Source organism: Marmota monax, unplaced genomic scaffold (genome assembly GCF_021218885.2).
Source record: "Marmota monax isolate L192 unplaced genomic scaffold, Marmota_monax_Labrador192_F-V1.1 WCK01_AAM20220418_F8-fsc00061, whole genome shotgun sequence".
In the NCBI taxonomy this organism is placed as follows: domain Eukaryota; kingdom Metazoa; phylum Chordata; class Mammalia; order Rodentia; family Sciuridae; genus Marmota; species Marmota monax.
The window spans coordinates 9,034,876-9,060,589 of NW_026695230.1; the positions used below are offsets into that span (position 1 = coordinate 9,034,876).

The 25,714-nt window shown below is 36.3% G+C and overlaps 1 protein-coding gene across 3 annotated transcripts in view; it reads right to left on the reverse strand.

Moving 5' to 3' along the window:
• Nucleotides 1-25,714, reverse strand: part of Nucb2 (nucleobindin 2) — a 52,853-nt gene that overhangs the window by 11,425 nt on the left and 15,714 nt on the right. For all 3 annotated transcript variants that reach the window (XM_046438168.2, XM_046438169.2, XM_046438170.2), the window contains 4 exons: nucleotides 17,938-18,081; nucleotides 17,078-17,185; nucleotides 15,580-15,706; nucleotides 8,971-9,074 (listed from right to left, as the gene is read on the reverse strand). In XM_046438168.2, the coding sequence (XP_046294124.2) occupies nucleotides 8,971-9,074; nucleotides 15,580-15,706; nucleotides 17,078-17,185; nucleotides 17,938-18,081 (483 nt within the window). The remainder of the gene's footprint in view (nucleotides 1-8,970; nucleotides 9,075-15,579; nucleotides 15,707-17,077; nucleotides 17,186-17,937; nucleotides 18,082-25,714) is intronic.

Below are 25,714 nucleotides of genomic sequence, written 5' to 3' on the forward strand. Positions count from 1 at the left end.
GGTCGCAGACAAGCGCGGACGCTCGTCAGCGCGGCCCAGAGTTTCATTTCTAGAAATCTGGACTGGAAACAGAAGCAGCAGTTTGTATAATCCCAAGAACTTGCTTATACCAGGAAGCTGTAAGGGCAACATGAATATTACTGAGGAGATGTAACATGGTGGCAGGCGCAGAGAGATCAAGTCTCTGACATCTTCAACTGTGAGGGCATAGGGAGCCGTAAACTGTCTAAATGCTGTTTGCTCAGGATCACTAGGCAATGCTGAGCTGACATGGATCTGGGGTGTACAGGCTGGGCCCCTCAGAACACACACACAGAGCCCGAATCGGAGGCAATTAAGCTCCGGTTCGCCTGCTTCGTGTGACTCAGCACTAACGATCCCGCTGAAATAATTGGCCGGCCCTTAGGAACTTACAGAGGTAAAAGCCAACCGAGCCTTCATAGGCAGTGGCCACAGGACTGAAACGGGGATTGGGAGAGACAGTCAGGACCCACCCGTTGCATTGGTCATCCGGCAAAGGGAACAAACGGTCATCATTTGCATGGGATATCACCATGGCAGAGAAATGGCGTCATGGGCGGAGGAGATAACTGCAGTGAAACCAGCGCGACAGGTGTGTAATCCCCTAGCCATCTCTCTCCACACAGCGGGGAAACCTTAAGGGCCACTCCCAGCTCTCCTGTAAACGCAATAACCAGACCGAGGGAACCAGGAGTGGCGCAGGACTCGCGGCACGGAACTCCCGGCTACCGCTCCCACCAGTGCTGACAACTGAGGTCTCTTGCACCAGCTACCGGGGGCGTGGCTACAGGAGGGCAAGCAAATTCGCTGGGGGATCTCAGCCCCAAGCTCTACAAACTTAGGGTCTGAGGGAGGCAAACAGGGAGAGTGAGCCCAGGTGTTCATGAAAACAGGGCTCCCAGGAGCAGCAGACCTGGCGTGTAGACAGTATTGTGGTGAGCGCCACAGGTGAGCACGGCCTGGCTTGAGGAAACACAAGACAAGGCCCTAGACACTCAGGATTGGAGACCCGCCCAGTCTAGGAGAAAGAGCTGCTGCACAGTGAATGGTTCCCACCTATTGAGAGGAGAAGCTTGGCCCAGTGGGCACAGCTCCACCTACTGGAAGAGAAGTTAATAGAACTCTAGGACTGCATTTATTATTATTATTATTATCATTTTTTTTTCTTTTCTTTTTCTTTTTTTTTTTCTTTCTTCTTTTTCTTTCATTTTCAATTTTTATTTGTTGTTGTTCTTTAATTTTTTTTCAATGTTTCTATTTTTTTTAATTTTTTTATTTTATTATTTTTTTTTTTAATTTTAATTTTAATTTTTTATTATCACTATTATTTTTGTTAAAATTTTTTTCCGTCTTTTCTTTCTTTCTTTATTATCTAATCTTTATTATTCTTGTTTCTTTTGTCTTTTCATTTCTTTTCAATCTTCTTATTCCCCCTTCCTTGAATTCTACCTGCCTACTCTCATTCTCTTTAGTGACTTCTTCCCTTCCCTTCTAATATCTTTCCTCTCAAGCATCAAATAAATCTATAAGAGTAAACAGTAACTCAGCAGTCAAACAGAACAAGAAGTAACATGAGCAGCATAAAAAAGCAAGGAAGAAAAGGAGTACAAACAATGAAGGACAGCCTAAATATTCAGGAGGACCTAGAGTCAGCAGAAAAATGGTCATATAAAGAACTCAAGGAATACCTTAGACAGATGGAATGGAACCTTAAAGAAGATACGAGACAGCAAATCCAAACAGTGAAAGAACACTTTGAAAATGAATTACATAGACAGATAAAAGAAGAAGTTAAGCATCTTTATCAGGAGATTGAGATTATAAAAAAAAACCAAACAATAATTCTAGAAATGAAGGAAACGATAAACCAAATTAAAAACTCAATTGAGAGTATCACTAACAGAGTGGAGCAAGTAGAAGCCAGAACATCAGATAATGAAGACAAAATATATCATCTTGAAAAGAGCCTAGCCAACTCAGAAAGGCTGGTTAAAAACCACGAGAAAAACATCCAAGAGATATGGGATAACATAAAGAAACCAAACCTACGAGTCATCGGGATAGAAGAAGGTACAGAGATTCAAACCAAGGGAATGAGTAACCTGCTGAAAGAAATAATTACAGAAAACTTTCCAGAAATAAAAAAGGAAACGGATATACAAATTGTAGATGCATACAGGACACCGAGCACACAAAATCACAGTAGACCAACGCCAAGACACATTGTTATGAAGATATCCAATATACAGAACAAAGAGAAAATACTAAAAGCTACAAGAGAAAGGAGGCAGATTACATTCAGGGGTAAACCAATAAGGTTAACAACGGATTTTTCATCACAGACGCTGAAAGCGAGAAGATCCTGGAACAACGTATTTCAAACACTGAAAGACAATGGATGCCAACCAAGAATTCTGTATCCAGCAAAATTAAGCTTCAGGTACGATAACGAAATAAAAATCTTTCATGATAAACAAAAGCTAAAAGAATTTGCAGCCAGAAAACCAGCATTGCAAAGCATCTTGAGCAAAACACTACACGAGGAAGAAATGAAAAACAATAACCAAAACCATCAGTGGGAAGTGCCTCTATAAAGACAGAGGGTGGGGGGAAAGCTAACCATGGAGAAACAAACTAAATTAAAAAAAAAAAAAAGAAGATAAATAATCAAACATGGCTGGAAGTACAAACCATATATCAATAGTAACTCTAAACATTAATGGCTTAAACTCTCCAATAAAGCGACATAGGCTGGTAACATGGATTAAAAAAACAAATCCAACAATATGCTGCCTCCAGGAGACACATCTGATTGGAAAAGACATACACAGGCTGAAGGTGAAAGGTTGGGAAAAAATATACCATGCACACGGTCCTCGTAAGCAAGCAGGGGTGGCCATCCTCATATCGAATAAAATTGACTTCAAGACTAAATTAATCAAAAGGGATAAGGAAGGACATTATATACTGTTAAAAGGAACCATTTACCAACAAGACATAACAATTATCAATATTTATGCACCAAATAATGGTGCTGCGACGTTCATAAAACAAATTCTCCTCAAGTTCAAGAATCAAATAGACCACAACACAATAATTATGGGTGACTTCAACACACCTCTCTCACAATTGGACAGATCCTCCAAACAAAAGCTGAATAAAGAAACTATAGAACTCAATATCACAATCAACAACCTAGACTTAACTGACATATATAGAATATATCAACCATCATCAAGTGGATATACTTTTTTCTCAGCAGCACATGGATCCTCCTCAAAAATAGACCATATATTATGCCATAGGGCAACCCTCAGTAAATATACAGGGGTGGAGATAATACCATGCATTTTATCTGATCATAATGGAATGAAACTGGAAATCAATGATAAAAGAAGGAAGGAAAAATCCTACATCACATGGAAAATGAACAATATGTTACTGAATGATCAATGGGTTACAGAAGACATAAAGGAAGAAATCAAAAAATTCTTAGAGATAAATGAAAATACAGACACAACATATCGGAATCTATGGGACACAATGAAAGCAGTTTTAAGAGGGAAATTCATCGCTTGGAGGTCATTCCTCAAAAAAAGGAAAAACCAACAAATAAATGAGCTCACACTTCATCTCAAAGCCCTAGAAAAGGAACAGCAAAACAACAGCAAATGTAGCAGAAGGCAAGAAATAATTAAAATCAGAGCTGAAATCAACGAAATTGAAACAAAAGAAACTATTGAAAAAATTAACAAAACTAAAAGTTGGTTCTTTGAAAAAATAAATAAGATCGACAGACCCTTAGCCATGCTAACGAAGAGAAGAAGAGAGAGAACTCAAATCACTAACATACGGGATGAAAAAGGCAATATCACAACAGACACTACAGAAATACAGAAGACAATTAGAAATTATTTTGAAAACCTATATTCCAATAAAATAGAAGATAGTGAAGACATTGATAAATTCCTTAAGTCATATGATTTGCCCAGACTGAGTCAGGAGGATACTCACAACTTAAACAGACCAATAACAATAGATGAAATAGAAGAAGCAATCAAAAGACTTCCAACCAAGAAAAGCCCAGGACCGGATGGGTATACAGCGGAGTTTTACAAAACCTTTAAGGAAGAATTAATACCAATACTTTTCAAGTTATTTCAGGAAATAGAAAAAGAAGGAGCTCTGCCAAATTCATTCTATGAGGCCAACATCACCCTGATTCCGAAACCAGACAAAGACACCTCAAAGAAAGAAAACTACAGACCAATATCTCTGATGAACATAGATGCAAAAATCCTCAATAAAATTCTGGCGAACCGGATACAAAGGCACATCAAAAAAATTGTGCACCATGATCAAGTAGGATTCATCCCTGGGATGCAAGGATGGTTCAATATACGGAAATCAATAAATGTTATTCACCACATCAATAGACTTAAAAATAAGAACCATATGATCATCTCAATAGACGCAGAAAAAGCATTCGACAAAGTACAGCATCCCTTTATGTTCAAAACATTAGAAAAACTAGGGATAACAGGAACTTACCTCGACATTGTAAAAGCTATCTATGCTAAGCCTCAGGCTAGCATCATTCTCAATGGAGAAAAATTGAAGGCATTCCCCCTAAAATCTGGAACAAGACAGGGATGCCCTCTATCACCACTTCTATTCAATATAGTTCTCGAAACACTGGCCAGAGCAATTAGACAGACGAAAGAAATTAAAGGCATAAAAATAGGAAAGGAAGAACTTAAATTATCACTATTTGCAGATGACATGATTCTATACCTAGAAGACCCAAAAGGGTCTACAAAAAAACTACTAGAACTAATAAATGAATTCAGCAAAGTGGCAGGATATAAAATCAACACGCATAAATCAAAGGCATTTCTGTATATCAGCGACAAAACTTCTGAAACGGAAATGAGGAAAAACACTCCATTCACAATATCCTCAAAAAAAATAAAATACTTGGGAATCAACCTAACAAGAGAGGTGAAAGATTTATATAATGAAAACTACAAAACCCTAAAAAGAGAAGTAGAAGAAGATCTTAGAAGATGGAAAAATATACCCTGTTCATGGATAGGCAGAACTAACATCATCAAAATGGCAATATTACCAAAAGTTCTCTATAGGTTTAATGCAATGCCAATCAAAATCCCAACGGCATTTCTTGTAGAAATGGATAAAGCAATCATGAAATTCATATGGAAAAATAAAAGACCCAGAATAGCAAAAGCAATTCTAAGCAGGAAGTGTGAATCAGGCGGTATAGCGATACCAGACTTAAAACTATATTACAGAGCAATAGTAACAAAAACAGCATGGTACTGGTACCAAAACAGGAGGGTGGACCAATGGTACAGAATAGAGGACACAGAGACTAATCCACAAAGCTACAACTATCTTATATTTGATAAAGGAGCTAAAAGCATGCAATGGAGGGAGGATAGCATCTTCAACAAATGGTGCTGGGAAAACTGGAAATCCATATGCAACAAAATGAAACTGAATCCCCTCCTCTCGCCATGCACAAAAGTTAACTCAAAGTGGATCAAGGAGCTAGATATCAAATCAGAGACTCTGTGTCTGATAGAAGAAAAAGTTGGCTCCGATCTACATATTGTAGGGTCGGGCTCCAAATTCCTTAATAGGACACCCATAGCACAAAAGTTGATAACAAAAATCAACAAATGGGACTTACTTAAACTGAAAAGTTTTCTCTCAGCAAGAGAAACAATAAAAGAGGTAAATAGGGAGCCTACATCATGGGAACAAATTTTTACTCCTCACACTTCAGATAGAGCCCTAATATCCAGAGTATACAAAGAACTCAAAAAATTAAACAATAAGAAAACAAATAACCCAATCAACAAATGGGCCAAAGACCTGAACAGACACTTCTCAGAGGAGGACATACAATCAATCAACAAGTACATGAAAAAATGCTCACCATCTCTAGCAGTCAGAGAAATGCAAATCAAAACCACCCTAAGATACCATCTCACTCCAGTAAGATTGGCAGCCATTATGAAGACAAACAACAACAAGTGCTGGAGAGGATGTGGGGATAAGGGTACTCTTGTACATTGCTGGTGGGACTGCAAACTGGTGCGGCCAATCTGGAAAACAGTATGGAGACTCCTGGGAAAGCTGGGAATGGAACCACCATTTGACCCAGCTATTGCCCTTCTTGGACTTTTCCCTGAAGACCTTAAAAGAGCATACTACAGGGATACTGCTACATCGATGTTCATAGCAGCACAATTCACAATTGCTAGACTGTGGAACCAACCCAGATGCCCTTCAATAGATGAATGGATAAAAAAAATGTGGCATTTATACACCACGGAGTATTACGCAGCACTAAAAAATGACAAAATCATAGAATTTGCAGGGAAATGGATGGCACTAGAGCAGATTATGCTTAGTGAAGCTAGCCAATCCCTAAAAAACAAATACCAAATGTCTTCTTTGATATAATGAGAGCAACTAAGAACAGAGCAGGGAGGAAGAGCAGGAAGAAAAGATTAACATTAAACAGATACATGAGGTGGGATGGAAAGGGAGAGAAAAGGGAAATTGCATGGTAATGGAGGGAGACCCTCATTGTTATACAAAATTACATATAAGAGGTTGTGAGGGGAATGGGAAAATAAACAAGGAGAGATATGAATTACAGTGGATGGGGTAGAGAGAGAAGATGGGAGGGGAGGGAGGGGGGATGGTAGAGGATAGGAAAGGTAGCAGAATACAACAGTTACTAATAGGGCATTATGTAAAAATGTGGATGTGTAACCGATGTGATTCTGCAATCTGTATTTGGGGTAAAATTGGGAGTTCATAACCAACTTGAATCTAATGTATGAAATATGATATGTGAAGAGCTTTATAATGTTTTGAACAACCAATAAAAAAAAATTAAAAAAAAAAAAAAAGAAAAAAAAAAAAAAGAAAAATTTGAAGAGAAAAGAGAAGAGAAAAGGGAAATTGCATGGTAATGGAGGGAGATCCTCATTGTTATACAAAATTACATATAAGAGGTTGTGAGGGGAATGGGAAAATAAACAAGGAGAGAAATGAATTACAGTAGATGGGGTAGAGAGAGAAGATGGGAGGGGAGGGGAGGGGAGATAGTAGAGGATAGGAAAGGTAGCAGAATACAACAGTTACTAATAGGGCATTATGTAAAAATATAGATGTGTAACCGACGTGATTCTGCAATCTGTATTTGGGGTAAAATTGGGAGTTCAAAACCCACTTGAATCAAATGTATGAAATATGATATGTCAAGAGCTTTGTAATGTTTTGAACAACCAATAAAAAAAAAATTTCCATTCAAAAAAAAAATAAATAAATAAAACTAGTTAAGATGTTCTAAGAAGTTGTGGAAGCACGATCTGACAGTTAAGCACACTGGGAGCACTTCTGAGACATGTTTGAGCATGGCCTTACCTCAATAGTTTTGAAAGGTGTCAATCTCTTCTCCCTAGAAAAATAAAACCTTTGCATCCTGGACTCCCAGACTGTCTAAAGAAGAGTCAACTGGCATCAGAATAAATCCTTTGCTTCTGATATAATTTTAATAATGAAGAAACAAAACCACTAGGAACTTACGTAGTCAGTTCAATATTGCATAATTGACCAAAAGCATAAAAATCAAAGTAAGTACTTGTATATTTTTTCCTAGGAATTTATAATTCAGAAATATCCAAATGAATCCCAGAATTCTTAACTGATATGAATTTTAAGAGGAAAGTTTAGACCCTCATTGTTTTACAAAATTACATATAAGAGGTTGTGAGGGGAATGGGAAAATAAACAAGGAGAGATATGAATTACAGTGGATGGGGTAGAGAGAGAAGATGGGAGGGGAGGGAGGGGGGATGGTAGAGGATAGGAAAGGTAGCAGAATACAACAGTTACTAATAGGGCATTATGTAAAAATGTGGATGTGTAACCGATGTGATTCTGCAAGCTGTATTTGGGGTAAAATTGGGAGTTCATAACCAACTTGAATCTAATGTATGAAATATGATATGTCAAGAGCTTTATAATGTTTTGAACAACCAATAAAAAAAAATTAAAAAAAAGAGGAAAGTTTTGTGTAAAAACACAATGAAAACTTTAAAATAAAAAGTGGTTTAATAAAAAAGTGTAAAACCAAAAAAGTCATTTAGATAATTTTGATAAAAAAAAAAAAAAAAAAAAAAAGAAAACTAGAATGGTTTCTAACCATTTCACTAAATCTAATAACTGCCAGACTAGAACATCTAGTTTGGTAACTCTTTTATACATGAGAGGTCTATAAATTCTCATCTAAAATCCCTGAGGCCAGATGTGTTTTATAACTTTCCAAGTTTTAGACAGGGAATATGACACATATACCACATTATAAGACATCCTACAATGTCTATAATCAAAAATTAGTATTTCTTTAACAAAAATCTATAAATAGACTAAATAAAAAACTTCAAATAACATTACTATAATTGGTTAGTTCAAGCCAGGTTTCAGTTTTTATAGGTTTTTGAATTTTGAAATTGTGGATAAGTGATTATAAACCTGCATTCCACATTTATACCTGCAATGATCAAGATTAAGCTTCCCCCCTTTAAAGATAGATATTTTAGCAAGTATATAAACATTTTATTTCACTGGCACAGTGGTGCATGCCTGTAATCCCAACAACGTAGGAGGCTAGGCAGGAGGATTGCAAGTTTAAAGCCAGCCTCAGCAAATTAGCAAGACCCTAAGTAACTTAGTGAGACCCTGTCTCAAAAACTAAAAAGAGCTGGGGATGTAGCTCAGATGGCCCTGGGTTCAATCCCCAATACCAAAAAAAAAAAAAAAAATTATTTCTGCTTCATTGGGTTTATTTGCCAAATTACAAAACCTCAAATGTACAATAAGAACAATGCTTTTTGGAATTATTCTCACCGCTTTGATTAGCATATCTAAATCTGTGGATTCAAACTTGTCAGGATTCACATGGTTTAGATGATCAAATTGTTTTAGAAGAGCTTGGTGGTCCATGCCTATATCTGAAAGAAAATGAGAAAACTGTAAATGATCCATTACCAGTTGCTAGAAACATTAACATAAATGATATAAGAAAAATACATTCACATTTATTCTTACAGGATTTTATAAGAAAATTTCAAAGTTTCAGAATAAGGGCTCGTATCCATTTTTAGAATATTACACATATTGTTATTCTAGACAAAGGTGATGAATCTAAATAGGATACAATTTAATATGCATATTTTAAAGTTCTATGTAGAAAGCCTATCAGCATAATTAACAGCAAAAACCTTTTTGATTATTTTGAAACTATCAGATATACCTTATTTAAAATCAGGTAAACCCTAGTATAATACCCTCAAAGATCTAAGTAGCATTTCTGAAGAGAACTGTGGAGCAATAAAAATTTAATTTAAGTAAATTCATTCAAATTATGACATTTTTAAAGAAACAACAAATGTATTCTTTGTAAGAAATTTTTAAAGACAAGTTACAAAATGAACTGGTAAAGTGACTCTGGATTATTTCAATTGTATAACTGATTGGGTCATATATTGATGTTGGAAATCAGGGTTTTCACTTAGGAAGAAGGAATATACAAATACATGAAAAAAGTCTGTGAAATGGATAGGAATTAGTACTATGTGTGAACTCAAGACTTCTAAAATATGTACATGCAACATGTATATTGCATTTGCTTCACATGTATATGAATGAGTGTGGAGACATGTATATATTTCCTACATCTGATGAAAGTACAAGAAAAATACATTCCAGTAACAAGGAAAATACTATTGCTGGCCTTTGATCTATAATATTATTCCCCATTTAAAAGAACCAGGACACCAGACACAGCAGTGCACTCCTGTAATCCCAGCAGCTTGGAAAGCTAAGACATGAGGTTCAAAAGTTCACGGCTAGCCTAGGCAACTTAGCAAGACCCTGTCTCAAAATTTTAAAAAATTTTTAAAAAAGGGGGTGGGGTGTAGTTCCGTGGAGGAGTGCCCCTGGATTCAATTCCCAGTAGTGGAGGTAGGGAGGAAAACAGGGCTCCTCAGAGAAATGGCTGATTTAGGGCTTAGAAAAGGGTAAGTAAAAGATAAACCTGGAACATATTGTTATGTCAGAAAGTAAAGATGTAGTTCAGTCAAGCTTTCACTGAATCTCTAGTATGGCACTGTATTAGGAGTTTTACTCATAAAAAAGAAATTTGTTAAAGGACTTATCCCTAAAAAAATATAGCCAGACAGTGAAACATGAAACGATGCCTAACCTCACTCAAAATAAGAGAAATACACACTTAAACTACACTATTAAACCATATAACAGGAGCTTGGGTTATGGCTCAGAGGTAGAGTGCTTGCCTTGCATGTATGAGGCCCTGGGTTCGATCCTCAGCACCACATAAAAAAAATAAATAAAATAAAGATATTGTGTCCATCTACAACTAAATAAAAAATAAAATAAAATAAACCATCTAATGGAACTGCAAAATTCAGAATTATTGCTAATGGGTATATATACTGGCTCAACTTCCATGGAGGTAATAGTAGGAACAGCTATCAAAATTACAAACATACATATCTTTTTATTTAGCTATTTCACTGTGGGAAAATTATCCTACAGATATCTTATATGGAACATACAAGATTAATCACTAGAAATAACCCACATGTCCATCAATAGGGACCTGGTGCCAGGTGTGATGGTCCACACCTGTAATCCCACCACTCAGAAGGCTGAGGCTGGGCAATTCAGTGAGACTCTTTCTCAACATAAAAAAAAAGGAAGGCTAAGGATGTAGCTTAGTGGTACAGTGTTTGTCCAGCATGCATGAGACCCTAGGTTCAATCCCCAGTGCTACAAAAGAAATTTAAAATAAATAAATAAATAACAGGCCTGGTTAAATGTATCCATATAATGAAATTCTACGCAGCTGTAAAAAAAAAAAAAAAAAAAGAAAGTAAAGATGGTCTCCATGTACTAAAACAGAAATATCTTCAAAATGTTTCAAAAAAGGAAAACAGTACACAAAATGTGTACTGTATGCCATCTTTGGGGGTTTTTTGGTTTGTTTATTTATGTGATGCTGGGGATCAAACCCAGGGCTTCTTGTATGCTTGGCAAGCACTCTACCATTGAGCTCCAAATCCCTGTCTGCTACCTTTTATATAAAAAGAGCTTTTATCCAGGTACAGTGGGAATGCCTATAATCCCAGAGGACTGAGGCAGTAGAATCACAAGTTTAAGGATAAACTCAGCAATTTAGCAAGACACTGGCTCAAAAATAAAATATTTTAAAAAGGGAAATAACACAGCAGTAGAGCACTGGCCTAGTGTGCACAGTACCCTGAGTTAAATCCCCAGGATGGTTAAATAAATAAACTTACTTTTATTTATGTTTGTTTCTGTAAGAATAAAGAACCTCAAGGACAAGGACGGTATTAGAGGACAGTAGGAAGTTATAGGGAACAAAAATACCAGGTATATTGCTGCTCTGTACTTTCTTATGCTTTCTAATTTTAAACCATGTGAATGCAAAACCTACTTCAAAAATTACCTCCCCCAAAAAATCCTGTAAATTCATCTTTAAATTATCAGAAATTTTAACTCATAAATTATGAATCAATGAGAAAATTCATAAATTTCCTAAGTCACATCAGAATCTCTGCATTTTTAACAAGCTTGCCAAGTGATTCTTATGCAATCTTAAATTTATGAACCACTATTCCAAACCAGCTGTCGTGGCACACACCTGTAATCTCAGCAACTTGGGAGGTGGGGTCTGAGGATTACAAGTTCAAGGTTAGCCTTGGCAATTCAGTGAGACCCTATATAAATAAATAAACAAATCAGACTGGAGATGTAGCTCAGTGGTAAACCACCCCTGGAGTCAATCTCTCTCTCTCTCTCTCTCTCTCTCTCTCTCTCTCTCTCTCTCTCTCACACACACACACACACACACACACACACACACACACAGAGACAAATGTGTTTATTAACCACAATCAACCACCAGAAGAGCACAACCAACATATGGGGGCATGTCACAGGACACATGAACCAGCTTGAAGGATCTCGCATTGGCCAAATCTAGCCCTCTGGTTTTGACTCGTAATTAGAAAGGCCATTCTGAGATAATAAATGAAATTCACCTATTTTGTCACCTACTACTTTTGAAATTTTATTTTTTTACATTTAAATGTTTGACTCATATACACATATTTTGATGCAGAATAGAAGAATAGCTACATCAATATTTTAAACATTTTTTTTCTCTTTAGGTTCATTCAAATGGTTTATAGTATTAGATTTCCTAATAGTAAATCAAATTTGCATTCCTAAAATAAATTTACTTGCTGTAAGACTATGTTATTGAGCTTAGGGTATACCTCAGTGGTGAAGCATTTTCCCCACTTACACAGGCCCTGGATTTGATCATCCGTGCCACAAAACTAAAAGAAAGAAAAGATTGGGGGTTTTCATTTTTTATGGTGCTGGGAATTAAACCAGGGCCTTGTGCAGTCGAGGCAAGCACTCTTCCAACTGAGCTTTATCCCCAGCCCAAGATTTTATTTTTGTGATACAATAACTTTGGTTTTGGTATCAATACAGAACAAGAATATGGAAGCTTTCTTTTTCGGTGCTCAACAATAGTTTAGAGAGCATTGATAATCTGATTTTTAATGGTTTGAATTCCTTTATGAAACTGTATAGTTATTTCTTGTTTGGTTTTTTTTTTTTTTTTTTTTTTTTTTTTAGTACTAGGGATTGAACCCAGGCAAGCTTTACCACTGAGCAACATCCCCAGTTCTTTTTATTTTTCATTTGAGATAGGGTCTTACAAAATTGCTCAAACTTGCAACCCTCCTGTCTCGCCTCTAGAGTCACTGGGATTACAGGCATGCACCACCGTGCTCCTGAGGGCCTGGTGATTTTTGTAGGGTTAGCTCTCTGACAATTGTTCTATTCCATATGTGACATTATTCTAATTAGATTTTCTTTTGGTTTCCTATGATGTTGCTCTTCCTCTTTTTTTTTTTTTTTTTTTTTTGCATTACATTTCTTGTTACATATATAGAGCACAATTCTTCATATCTCTGGTTGTATATAAAGTATGTTCACATCAATTCATGTCTTCATACATGTACTTTGGATAATGATGTCCATCAACTGGAACAGGATAGGGATGCCCTCTATCACCACTTCTATTTAACATAGTTCTTGAAACACTGGCCAGAGCAATTAGACAGACGAAAGAAATTAAAGGGATACGTATAGGAAAATAAGAATTTAAATTAGCACTATTTGCTGACAATATGATTCTATAGAAGACCCAAAAAGCTCCACCAGAAAACTTCCGGAACTAATAAATGAATTCAGCAAAGTAGCAATATAAAATCAACACCCACCGCTAAATCAAAGGCATTTCTGTACATCAGTGACAAATCCTCTGAGAGGGAAATGGGGAAAACTACCCCATTTACAATAGCCTCAAAAAAAAAAATACTTGGGAATCAACAAAAGAAGTGAAAGATCTATACAATGAAAATTATAGAACCCTAAAAAAAGAAATCAAAGAAGACCTTAGAAGATGGAAAGATCTACCGTGCTCTTGGATGGGCAGAATTAATATTATCAAAATGACCATACTATCAAAAGCATTATACAGATTTAATGCAATTCCAATCAAAATACCAATGGCATTCCTCATAGAAATAGAAAAAAGCAATCATGAAATTCATCTGGAAAAATAAGAGACCCAGAATAGCTAAAGTAATCCTTAGCAGGAAGAGTGAAGCAGGTGGCATCACTATACCAGACCTTAAACTATACTACAGAGCAATAGTAACAAAAACAGCATGGTATTGGCACCAAAACAGATTGGTAGACCAATGGTACAGAATAGAGGACACACAGACTAACCCACAAAATTACAATTACCTTATATTAGACAAAGGTACAAAAAACACGCATTGGAGAAAACATAGCCTCTTCAACAAATGGTAATGGGAAGACTGGAAATCTATATGCAACAAAATGAAATTAAAGCCCTATCTCTCACGATGCACAAAACTTAAGTGGATCAAGGACCTAGGAATTAAACCACAGATGCTGCATCTAACAGAAGAAAAAGTAGGCCCTAATCTTCATCATGTGGGATTAGGCCCCAACTTCCTTAATAAGACTCCTATAGCACAAGAATTAAAAGCAAGAATCAATAAATGGGATGGATTCAAACTAAAAAGTTTCTTCTCGGCAAAAGAAACAATCTGTGAGATGAATAGAGAGCCTACATCTTGGGAGCAAATTTTTACCCCTCACCCATCAGATAGAGCACTAATCTCTAGGATATATAAAGAACTCAAAATACTAAACAACAAAAAAACAAAAACCCCATCAATAAATGGGCCAATGATCTGAACAGACACTTCTCAGAAGAGGATATACAATCAATAAATATATGAAAAAATGTTCATCATCTCTAGCAATTAGAGAAATGCAAATCAAAACTCCTCTAAGATATCATCTCACTCCAGTCAGAATGGCAGCTATTATGAAGACAAACAACAATAAGTGTTGGTGAAGATGTGGGGGAAAAGGTACACTCATACATTGCTGGTAGGACTGCAAATTGTTGCAGCCAATATGGAAAGCAGTATGGAGATTCCTTGGAAAACTGGGAATGGAACCACATTTGACCCAGCTATCCCTCTCTTCGATCTATACCCAAAAGATTTAAAAACAGCATACTACAGGGACACAGCCACATCAATGTTTATAGCAGTACAATTCACAATAGCTAAACTGTGGAACCAACCTAGATGCCCTTCAGTAGGTGAATGGATAAAAAAAAATGTGGCATATATACACAATGGAATATTACTCATTAATAAAAGAGAATAAAATCATGGCATTTGCAGGTAAATGGATGGCACTGGAGAAGATAATGGTAAGTGAAGTTAGTCAATCCCAAAAAAACAAATGCCAAATATTTTCTCTGAAATAAGGTGACTCACAGTGGGGTGGGGGAGGGGAGCATGGGAGGTGGAATGTGATGCTTTTCTTCTTTTAAGTCAGTGGCTTAATACATTACTTTTTGTTCTTTCTATTGATAAAATAATTTAAAGCTAATAATTTGAATTTTCATATTTATTTGTTTTTGTGGTCCTGGGAATTTAACCCAGTGCCTTACAAGTGTTCTACCACTGCTCCACATCCCAGCCCTTTCTTTTTAAAAAATTATTTTGTGAAAGGGTCTTGTTAAATTGAAAAGGCTGGCTACATTTATAATCCTCCTGCCTCAAACTCCCAAATAGCGGGGATTATAGTATGTACCACTGCATGGGTCTTCATTTGAATTTTTTGAATGATATACTATCTATTCAAAAAATTAAATTAAATCTTAAAAATTATGAGATGTCAAATCAATACAAATAATTTTGACAAGAAGAACATGACATGTCTCATGTAAACTGACCTCAACAACCAAATACTGAAATTTTCCTACCTTCTAACACTTACCTTGAAGAGAATCCAATTTAGCTTTAATTAGCATTCTTAACCTTCCTACTTCTTGCCTTTTCAGTTCATCAAGTTTTGTCCTCACATGGTGACTTACTAAATCCAGCTCTTTGCTTAGCCTCCCACTCTATCAACAAAATTGAAAAAAAGTTAGCTTTATCTATTACATTCAGTTTTTAGACCATATGCAACATATTTAAAAGAGGGTTATAATAATTAGTGATAAACACTTTGATTAGTTGAGATAAACTCACCTAATTATAATCAAAAAGCATCTCAGAAGAGATTCAGTTTGTAATTCTAAAAATCAATATGTCTAAAAAAAATCACATAATTTAGGAAAGTATATTTAAAGCATAAAGTAGAAACTTAAAAAATTGAACTGTAAAATGGTGCAGCCACTTTGGAAAATAAGTCTGGAAGGTCCTCAAAAAATTAAAAGCAGAGTTATCATATGAGCCAGCAATTATATTCCTAGGTACACATAAGAGAATTGAAAACATATTAACACAATAACTTGAACATAAATGTTCATAGAAGCATTATTCATGTGAACCAAAAGAAATATAAACAATTCAAATGTTCATCAATTGATGGATGAATAAAGAAAACAGGACAGTTCTTCCTTAGTATCCATGGGGGACTGACTCCAGGACCTAAATGGATACCAAAATCCTTGGATTTTTAAATCTTTTATTCAAATAGCATAACATTTGCATATAGGATTTCATTCTTTTATTTTTCAAATCCTTATGTTAAGAGGTTGACTTTCAGTAGATGAAAGCGAGAAAGCTGCTTTCCCACACAGGAAACCCCAACCCAGAAGCAAGCCCTTTATCAATTGTTTAGCACCATGTTATCACAAATGGAAAAATGAACTAAAGTGAGCGCTTATAAGTCTAGCAATCCAGCCACACCCCATTTCCCAGGAGGAAGGGCTCTCTGCACATGACCAAGGACCATGTCCCCCGGAGTGGGGGGAGGGGTCCGGTCTTACACCTTTGAATAGCTTCCCGCTATCCTCAAGTCATGATCCAAGCCCCTTCATCTGATATACAAGATCTGACCCATGACTATTTCCAGCCTCATATTTTGGCCATTCATGGATTCCATTTCCCACTCTGGGATTCAGGAATAGGTACTACTTCCATTTTTCTAGGTACTTCTTGTCTTTGTACCCTTGTGCTTTTGCCTAGGATACCGTCCAGTCTGTCTTTTTTCCAGGTATTTCTTTGATTTCTGGCATATATACTATCTACCAAGAATGACTTCTGGCCTTTCCCCACTGCTTCATATTGGATTATGTGTCTGTCCTCTACCTCTATATAATGCAACATCCATTTATCCATCTATCCATCCAGATAATCTGTTTCTGAATGTGATTTTCCCCTAAGTGTTCATTAAGGGCTAGGAAAACTCTCATCTTTGTATCCTCAGCATTTAGCTCAGAGTCTGATATGCTTAAATGTTTTTTAAATAAGTATTTAGTTACATTTACCTTTATTTCCTCTATGTCTGCTTTCTGGAGCTTTTCTCTGAAATGTTTATCTGTTTCCAGCACATCAATCACCTGCTTAAGATATTCATCATAATAAAGTCCAGTATCCTTCAAATTAAAAAACAAATGGTAATGCTTCTGAAAGTTTTTCCATATTTGAATCAATCATCTTTTTTCTGGAGTGGCGGGGGGAATGCGGATTTAACCCAGGGATGCACTATCACTGAGCTACATCCATACCACTTTTTTACTTTCTATTTTGACACAGGGTCCCGCTAAATTGCTTAAGCCCTCATTAAGTTGCTGAGGCTGGCCTTGAACTTGCAATCCACCTGGGATGCCAGGCATGTACAAGTGTGCTCATCTTAAAGATATCAATCTTTAAGAAGCAATTTCCAGCAAAATGGCACTAAGAAATATCTACTGTGATAGTTTCAATTATTGAGGTTAAAAAGCTGAATTTCTTAGACTTTTGTATCTGAACCAATACCATGTTATTATAACATAAAGATACATTTATTATATGGTTTAAACAAGGAAGATTTAACCAGTAATACGAACTGGTTTCTTCTCATTGCCATCTGTCTCTCCTTTGCATATAACAGTATTTTCTTAGCTAGTTAGTTCTACATTGAAATGTATTGATTAATTCTTCTATGTACTAATAACATTAAATAAACACTGGCTAATGTTAAACAGCCTATGCCTGTCACATACTCTTTTTATTTCTATTTCAGAAATACAGCCTAAAGGTCCAATTTTACAAGTAATGAATATTTGCAATATTTTAGTTATAATGTTTCCATTTTACTTCAGTTAGATATAATTAATTTAGTTATAATTCCACCCACTTCACTTACTGGTGGTTCTATCTTTGCACTTTCCACAGGTTGAGTGTTTTGTACTTTTGTCTTGTCGATGTCTATAGGGACAGCTTCAAGAGTGATTAGTAGACATGTAGCTGAGAGAAAATAATACTGTTGTAGGCTGGTCCTCCACCTCATCTGAAATACAGAAAGAGTTATAGTCAGGTCCTAAAAAGGTGTTTTAAAACTACATATGGAATTCCCAATGTCACATTAATAACATTCAATCTGAAAGACTTATTAATACAACAAAAAAATTCTAGAAAAGGGATAAAAATAGATTGTAACTTGGGCTGGGCTTGTGGCTCAGTGGTAGCGTGCTCGCCTAGCACATGTGAGGCACTGGGTTCGATCCTCAGCATCACATAAAAATGAAATAAAGATTGTGTGTCCACCTACAACTAAAAAATAAATATTTTTTAAAAATAGATTATAACTTGTCAAAAATAATACTTAAAATAGATTACTAAAGAAAATCAGGGGAGAGATATTTTTAGTCAAAATTAAAAAGATAGGACAAAAAATTTAAAGTTCAAACTACATAAGAAAACATTTGGCTTATTATAAAAAAAAAAAAAAAAACTCCAAGTAAAGATGGTAATGAGGAACCCAATTTTTTTTTTTTTTTTTTTTGGAAAACAGCTCAAAATGAGAAAAAAAGGAATAAAATCACTTTTCCCCAATTAAAATATTGGGAGCCAAAATTATTTCTGTATAGCTTAATTTAGTTTCAACCTAATTTTCAAAATACATTGCTCGAATTCAAGCTCCCATTCGCCTGCATCTCGCAGACAAACCGCTGTGACTCAGCACTAAAAGATCCTGTGGAAACAACTGGTCGGCCTTTCTGAACCTGCGGAGGTTAATACCAACCGAGCCTTCATAGGCAGTGGCAGCAGGATTGAGACGGGGCTTGGGAGAGCCAGTCATGACCCACCTGTTGCATTGGTCACCCAGCAAAGGGAATGAACTGTCACCATTTGCATGGGATACCACCATGGCAGAGAACTGACGTCACCAGAATGAGGCAGAGGAGAAAACTTCATTGAAACCGGCGGCAACAGGTGTGTAACCCCCTAGCCCTCCCTCTCCACACAGCGGGGAAACCTTAAGGGCCCCTCCCAGCTCTCCCGTGAGCGCGATAGTCAGACCGAGGGAATCAGGAGTGGCGCGGGACCTGCGGCGCGGAACCCCCGGCTACCGCTCCCACCAGTGCTGACAACTGAGGTCTCTTGGACCAGCTACCAGGGGCGTGGCTACCGGAGGGCAAGCAAAATTCAATGAGGGTTCTCAGCCCCAAGCTCCACAAACTTAGGGTCTGAGGGAATGGCAAACAGGGAGAATGTCCCCAGTCATTCAAGAAAATAGGGCTCCCGGGAGCAGCAGGCCTGGCGTGTAGCCAGTATTGTGGTGAGCGTCACCAGTGAGCAGGGCCTGGCTTGAGGAAAAGTGGGGAAGTGACTAGACACAAGAAAAGGCCCTAGGCACTCAGAATTGGAGACCCGCCCAGTCTGGGAGGAGGAGCTGCTGCACAGTGATTGGTTCCCGCGTATTGAGAGGAGAAGCTTGGCCCAGTGGGCACAGCTCCACCTACTGGAAGAGAAGTTAATCAAACTCTAAGATTGCATTTATTAATTTTTTTTATTATTTGGGGGTTTTTTCATTTTTTTTATTTTTTAAATTTTTTAAATATTTTTTATTATTTATTTTAATTTTAATTTTAATTTTTTTTCTTTTTTTCTTTTTTTATTTTCTATTTTTTGTTTCTTTTGTCGTTTCATTTCTTTTCAATTTCCTTATTCCCCCTTCCTTGAATTCTACCTGCTTATTCTCATTCTCTTTAGTGACTTCTTCCCTTCCCTTCTAATACCTTTCCTCCCAAGCATCAAATAATTTATAGGAGTAAACAGTAACTCAGCAGTCAAACAGAACAAGAAGTAACATGAGCAGCATGAAAAAGCAAGGAGTACAAACAATGCAGGACAGCCTAAATATTCAGGAGGACCTAGAGGCATCAGAAAAATGGTCAAAAAAAGAACTCAAGGAATACCTTAGACAGATGGAATGGAACCTTAAAGAGGATATAAGACAGCAAATTCAAACAGTGAAAGAACACATTTAAAATGAATTACATAAACAGATAAAAGAAGCAAATAAGCATCTTTATCAGGAGATAGAGATTATAAAAAAATCAAACAATAATTCTAGAAATGAAGGAAACTATAAACCAAATTTAAAACTCAAATGAGAGTATCACTAACAGAGTGGAGCAAGTAGAAGCCAGAACGTCAGATAATGAAGACAAAATATATCATCTTGAAAAGAGTCTAGCCAACTCAGAAAACCTGGTAAAAAATCAAGAGAAAAACATCCAAGAGATATGGGATAACATAAAAAAAAACAAACTTAAGAGTCATCGGGATAGAGGAAGGTACAGAGGTTCAAACCAAGGGAATGAGCAACCTGCTGAATGAAATAATTATAGAAAACTTTCCAGAAATAAAAAAAGAAACGGATATACAAATTGTAGATGCATACAGGACACCGAGCATACAAAATCACAGTAGACCAACGCCAAGACACATTGTTATGAAAATATAAAACATACAGAACAAAGAGAAAATTTTAAAAGCTACAAGAGAAAGGAGGCAGATTACATTAAGGGGTAAACCAATAAGGTTAACAATGGATTTTTCATCACAGACGCTGAAAGCGAGAAGATCCTGGAACAATGTATTTCAAACACTGAAGACAATGGATGCCAACCAAGAATTTTGTATCCAGCAAAATTAAGCTTCAGGTATGACAACGAAATAAATATCTTTCATGATAAACAAAAGTTAAAAGAATTTGCAGCCAGAAAACCAGCATTGCAAAGCATCTTGAGCAAAACACTACACGAGGAAGAAATGAAAAACAATAACCAAAACCAACAGTGGGAAGTGCCTCAGTAAAGACAGAGGGCGGGGGAAAAGCTAATCATGCAGAAACAATCTAAATTAAAAAAAAAAAAGATAAATAATCAAACATGGCTGGAAGTACAAATCATATATCAATAGTAACTCTAAACATTAAAGGCTTAAACTCTCCAATAAAGCGACATAGTCTGGTAACATGGATTAAAAAAAAAAATCCAACAATATGCTGCCTCCAGGAGACACATCTGATTGGAAAAGACATACACAGGCTGAAGGTGAAAGGATGGGAAAAAATATACCACACACATGGTCCTCGTAAGCAAGCAGGGGTGGCCATCCTCATATCGAATAAAATCGACTTCAAGACTAAGTTAATCAAAAGGGATAAGGAAGGACATTATATACTGTTAAAAGGAACCATTCACCAACAAGACATAACAATTATAAATATTTATGCACCAAATAATGGTGCTGCGACGTTCATAAAACAAACTCTCCTCAAGTTCAAGAATCAAATAGACCACAACACAATAATTATGGATGACTTCAACACACCTCTCTCACCATTGGACAGATCCTCCAAACAAAAGTTGAATAAAGAAACTATGGAATTCAATATCACAATCAATAACCTAGACTTAACTGACATATATAGAATATATCAACCATCATCAAGTGGATATACTTTTTTCTCAGCAGCACATGGATCCTTCTCAAAAATAGACCATATATTATGCCATAGGGCAACCCTCAGTAAATATAAAGGGGTGGAGATAATACCATGCATTTTATCTGATCATAATGGAATGAAACTGGAAATCAATGATAAAAGAAGGAAGGAAAAATCCTACATCACATGGAAAATGAACAATATGTTACTGAATGATCAATGGGTTACAGAAGACATAAAGGAGGAAATCAAAAAATTCTTAGAGATAAATGAAAATACAGACACAACATATCGGAATCTATGGGACACAATGAAAGCAGTTTTAAGAGGGAAATTCATTGCCTGGAGGTCATTCCTCAAAAAAAGAAAAAAACAACAAATAAATGAGCTCACACTTCATCTGAAAGCCCTAGAAAAGGAAGAGCAAAACAACAGAAAATGTAGCAGAAGGCAAGAAATAATTAAAATCAGAGCGGAAATCAACGAAATTGAAACAAAAGAAACTATTGAAAAAATTGACAAAACTAAAAGTTGGTTCTTTGAAAAAATAAATAAGATCGACAGACCCTTAGCCATGCTAACGAAGAGAAGAAGAGAGAGAACTCAAATTACTAACATACGGGATGAAAAAGGCAACATCACAACAGATACTACAGAAATACAGAAGATAATTAGGAATTATTTTGAAAACCTATATTCCAATAAAATAGAAGATAGTGAAGACATCGATAAATTTCTTAAGTCATATGATTTGCCTAGACTGAGTCAGGAGGATACACACAATTTGAACAGACCAATATCAATGGATGAAATAGAAGAAGCCATCAAAAGACTTCCAACCAAGAAAAGCCCAGGACCGGATAGGTATACAGCAGAGTTTTACAAAACCTTTAAAGAAGAATTAATACCAATACTTTTCAAGTTATTTCAGGAAATAGAAAAAGAGGGAGCTCTTCCAAATTCATTCTATGAGGCCAACATCACCCTGATTCCGAAACCAGACAAAGACACCTCAAAGAAAGAAAACTACAGACCAATATCTCTAATGAACCTAGATGCAAAAATCCTCAATAAAATTCTGGCGAATCCAATACAAAAACACATCAAAAAAATTGTGCACCAGGATCAAGTAGGATTCATCCCTGTATGCAAGGATGGTTCAATATATGGAAATCAATAAATGTTATTCACCACATCAATAGACTCAAAGATAAGAACCATATGATCATCTCGATAGACACAGAAAAAGCATTCAACAAAGTACAGCATCCCTTTATGTTCAAAAACATTAGAAAAACTAGGGATAACAGGAACTTACCTCAACACTGTAAAAGCTATCTATGCTAAGCCTCAGGCTAGCATCATTCTGAATGGAGAAAAACTGAAGGCATTCCCTCTAAAATCTGGAACAAGACAGGGATGCCCTCTCTCACCACTTCTATTCAATATAGTTCTCGAAACACTGGCCAGAGCAATTAGACAGATGAAAGAAATTAAAGGCATAAAAATAGGAAAAGAAGAACTTAAATTATCACTATTTGCGGCGACATGATTCTATACCTAGAAGACCCAAAAGGGTCTACAAAGAAACTACTAGAACTAATAAATGAAGTCAGCAAAGTGGCAGGATATAAAATCAACACGCATAAATCAAAGGCATTTCTGTATATCAGCAACAAAACTTCTGAAACGGAAATGAGGAAAAACGCCCCATTCACAATATCCTCAAAAAAAAAAAAAAAATACTTGGGAATCAACCTAACAAAAGAGGTGAAAGATTTATACAATGAAAACTACAGAACCCTAAAGAGAGAAATAGAAGAAGATCTTAGAAGATGGAAAAATATACCCTGTTCATGGATAGGCAGAATTAACATCATCAAAATGGCAATATTACCAAAAGTTCTCTATAGGTTTAATGCAATGCCAATCAAAATCCCAATGGCATTTCTTGTAGACATAGATAAAGCAATCATGAAATTCATATGGAAAAATAAAAGACCCAGAATAGCAAAAGCAACTCTAAGCAGGAAGCGTGAATCAGGTGGCATAGTGATACCAGATTTCAAACTATACTACAGAGCAATAGTAACAAAAACAGCATGGTACTGGTACCAAAACAGGCGGGTGGACCAATGGTACAGAAAAGAGGACAAAAGACTAATCCACAAAACTACAACTACCTTATATTTGATAAAGGGGCTAAAAGCATGCAATGGAGGAAGGATAGCATCTTCAACAAATGGTGCTGGGAAACTGGAAATCCATATGGAACAAAATGAAACTGAATCCCCTTCTCTCGCCATGCACAAAAGTTAACTCCAAATGGATCAAGGAGCTTGATATCAAATCAGAGACTGCGTCTGATAGAAGAAAAAGTTGGCTCTGATCTACATACTGTGGGGTCGGGCTCCAAATTCCTTAATAGGACACCCATAGCATAAGAGTTAATAACAAGAATCAACAAATGGGACTTACTCAAACTAAAAAGTTTTTTCTCAGCAAGAGAAACAATAAGAGAGGTAAATAGGGAGCCTACATCATGGGAACAAATTTTTACTCCTCACACTTCAGATAGAGCCCTAATATCCAGAGTATACAAAGAACTCAAAAAATTAAACAATAAGATAACAAATAACCCAATCAACAAATGGGCCAAGGACCGTAACAGACACTTCTCAGAGGAGGACATACAATCAATCAACAAGTACATGAAAAAATGCTCACCATCTCTAGCAGTCAGAGAAATGCAAATCAAAACCACCCTAAGATACCATCTCACTCCAGTAAGATTGGCAGCCATTATGAAGTCAAACAACAACAAGTGCTGGCGAGGATGTGGGGAAAAGGGTACACTTGTACATTGCTGGTGAGACTGTAAATTGGTGCAGCCAATTTGGAAAGCAGTATGGAGATTCCTGGGAAAGCTGGGGATGGAACCACCATTTGACCCAGCTATTGCCCTTCTCGGACTATTCCCTGAAGACCTTAAAAGAGCGTACTATAGGGATACTGCTACACTGATGTTCATAGCAGCACAATTCACAATAGCTAGACTGTGGAACCAACCTAGATGCCCTTCAATAGATGAATGGATTAAAAAATGTGGCACTTATACACAATGGAGTATTACTCTGCACTAAAAAATGACAAAATCATGGAATTTGCAGGGAAGTGGATGGCACTAGAGCAGATTATGCTAAGTGAAGCTAGCCAATCCCTAAAAAACAAATGCCAAATGTCATCTTTGATATAAGGAGAGCAACTAAGAACAGAATAAGGAAGAAGAGCATGAGAAGAAGATCACCATTAAACAGGGTCGAGAGGGGGGAGGGAAAGAGAAAGAGAAGGGAAATTGCATGGTAAAGGAAGGAGACCCTCATTGTTATACAAAATTACATATAAGAGGAAGTGAGGGGAAAGGGGAAAAAAAACAAGAGAGAGAAATGAATTACAGTTGATGGGGTAGAGAGAGAAGATGGGAGGAGAGGGGAGGGGAGGGGAGGGGGGATGGTAGAGGATAGGAAGGGCAGCAGAATACAACAGACACTAGTATGTCAGTACGTAAAAAAGTGGATGTGGAACCGATGTGAATCTGCAATATGTATACAGGGTAAAAATGGGAGTTCATAATCTGCTTGAATCAAATATATGAAATATGATATGTCAAGAGCTTTGTAATGTTTTGAACAACTAATAATAAAAACAGAATCAAAATAAATAAATAAATAAAAACAGAAAAAAAATTTAAAAAATAAATTGCTCTATGAACATCTGTTGATTAAGAGAGATAAATAACTAACCACAAATATTCTTTTAACCTTATTAAATTATTCTGTCACAACCAATAATCATTTGGTAAAGATCTTTTTGGTCAATAAGTTCTCAAATAAATAGGTCGATAAAATATCAAGTAGAATATAATGAGGCTGAAACAAAATAACAATACTAACATTGTTAGTCTCACAATATTCAAATTTTATTTATTCATTCCACTAGGATCTCCGTAACTCCAGAAGTCTACTACAAAAATTAGAATAAATGTCTCATATTCAATTGATTTTATACATATAAACTTATGATAGTGTTCAAGTCAATAGTAATATCCTGAGGGTGTAGTTCAGTGGTAAAGCACTTGCCTGGCATATGTGAGGCCCTGCATTTGATCCTCAGCAAAAATAAA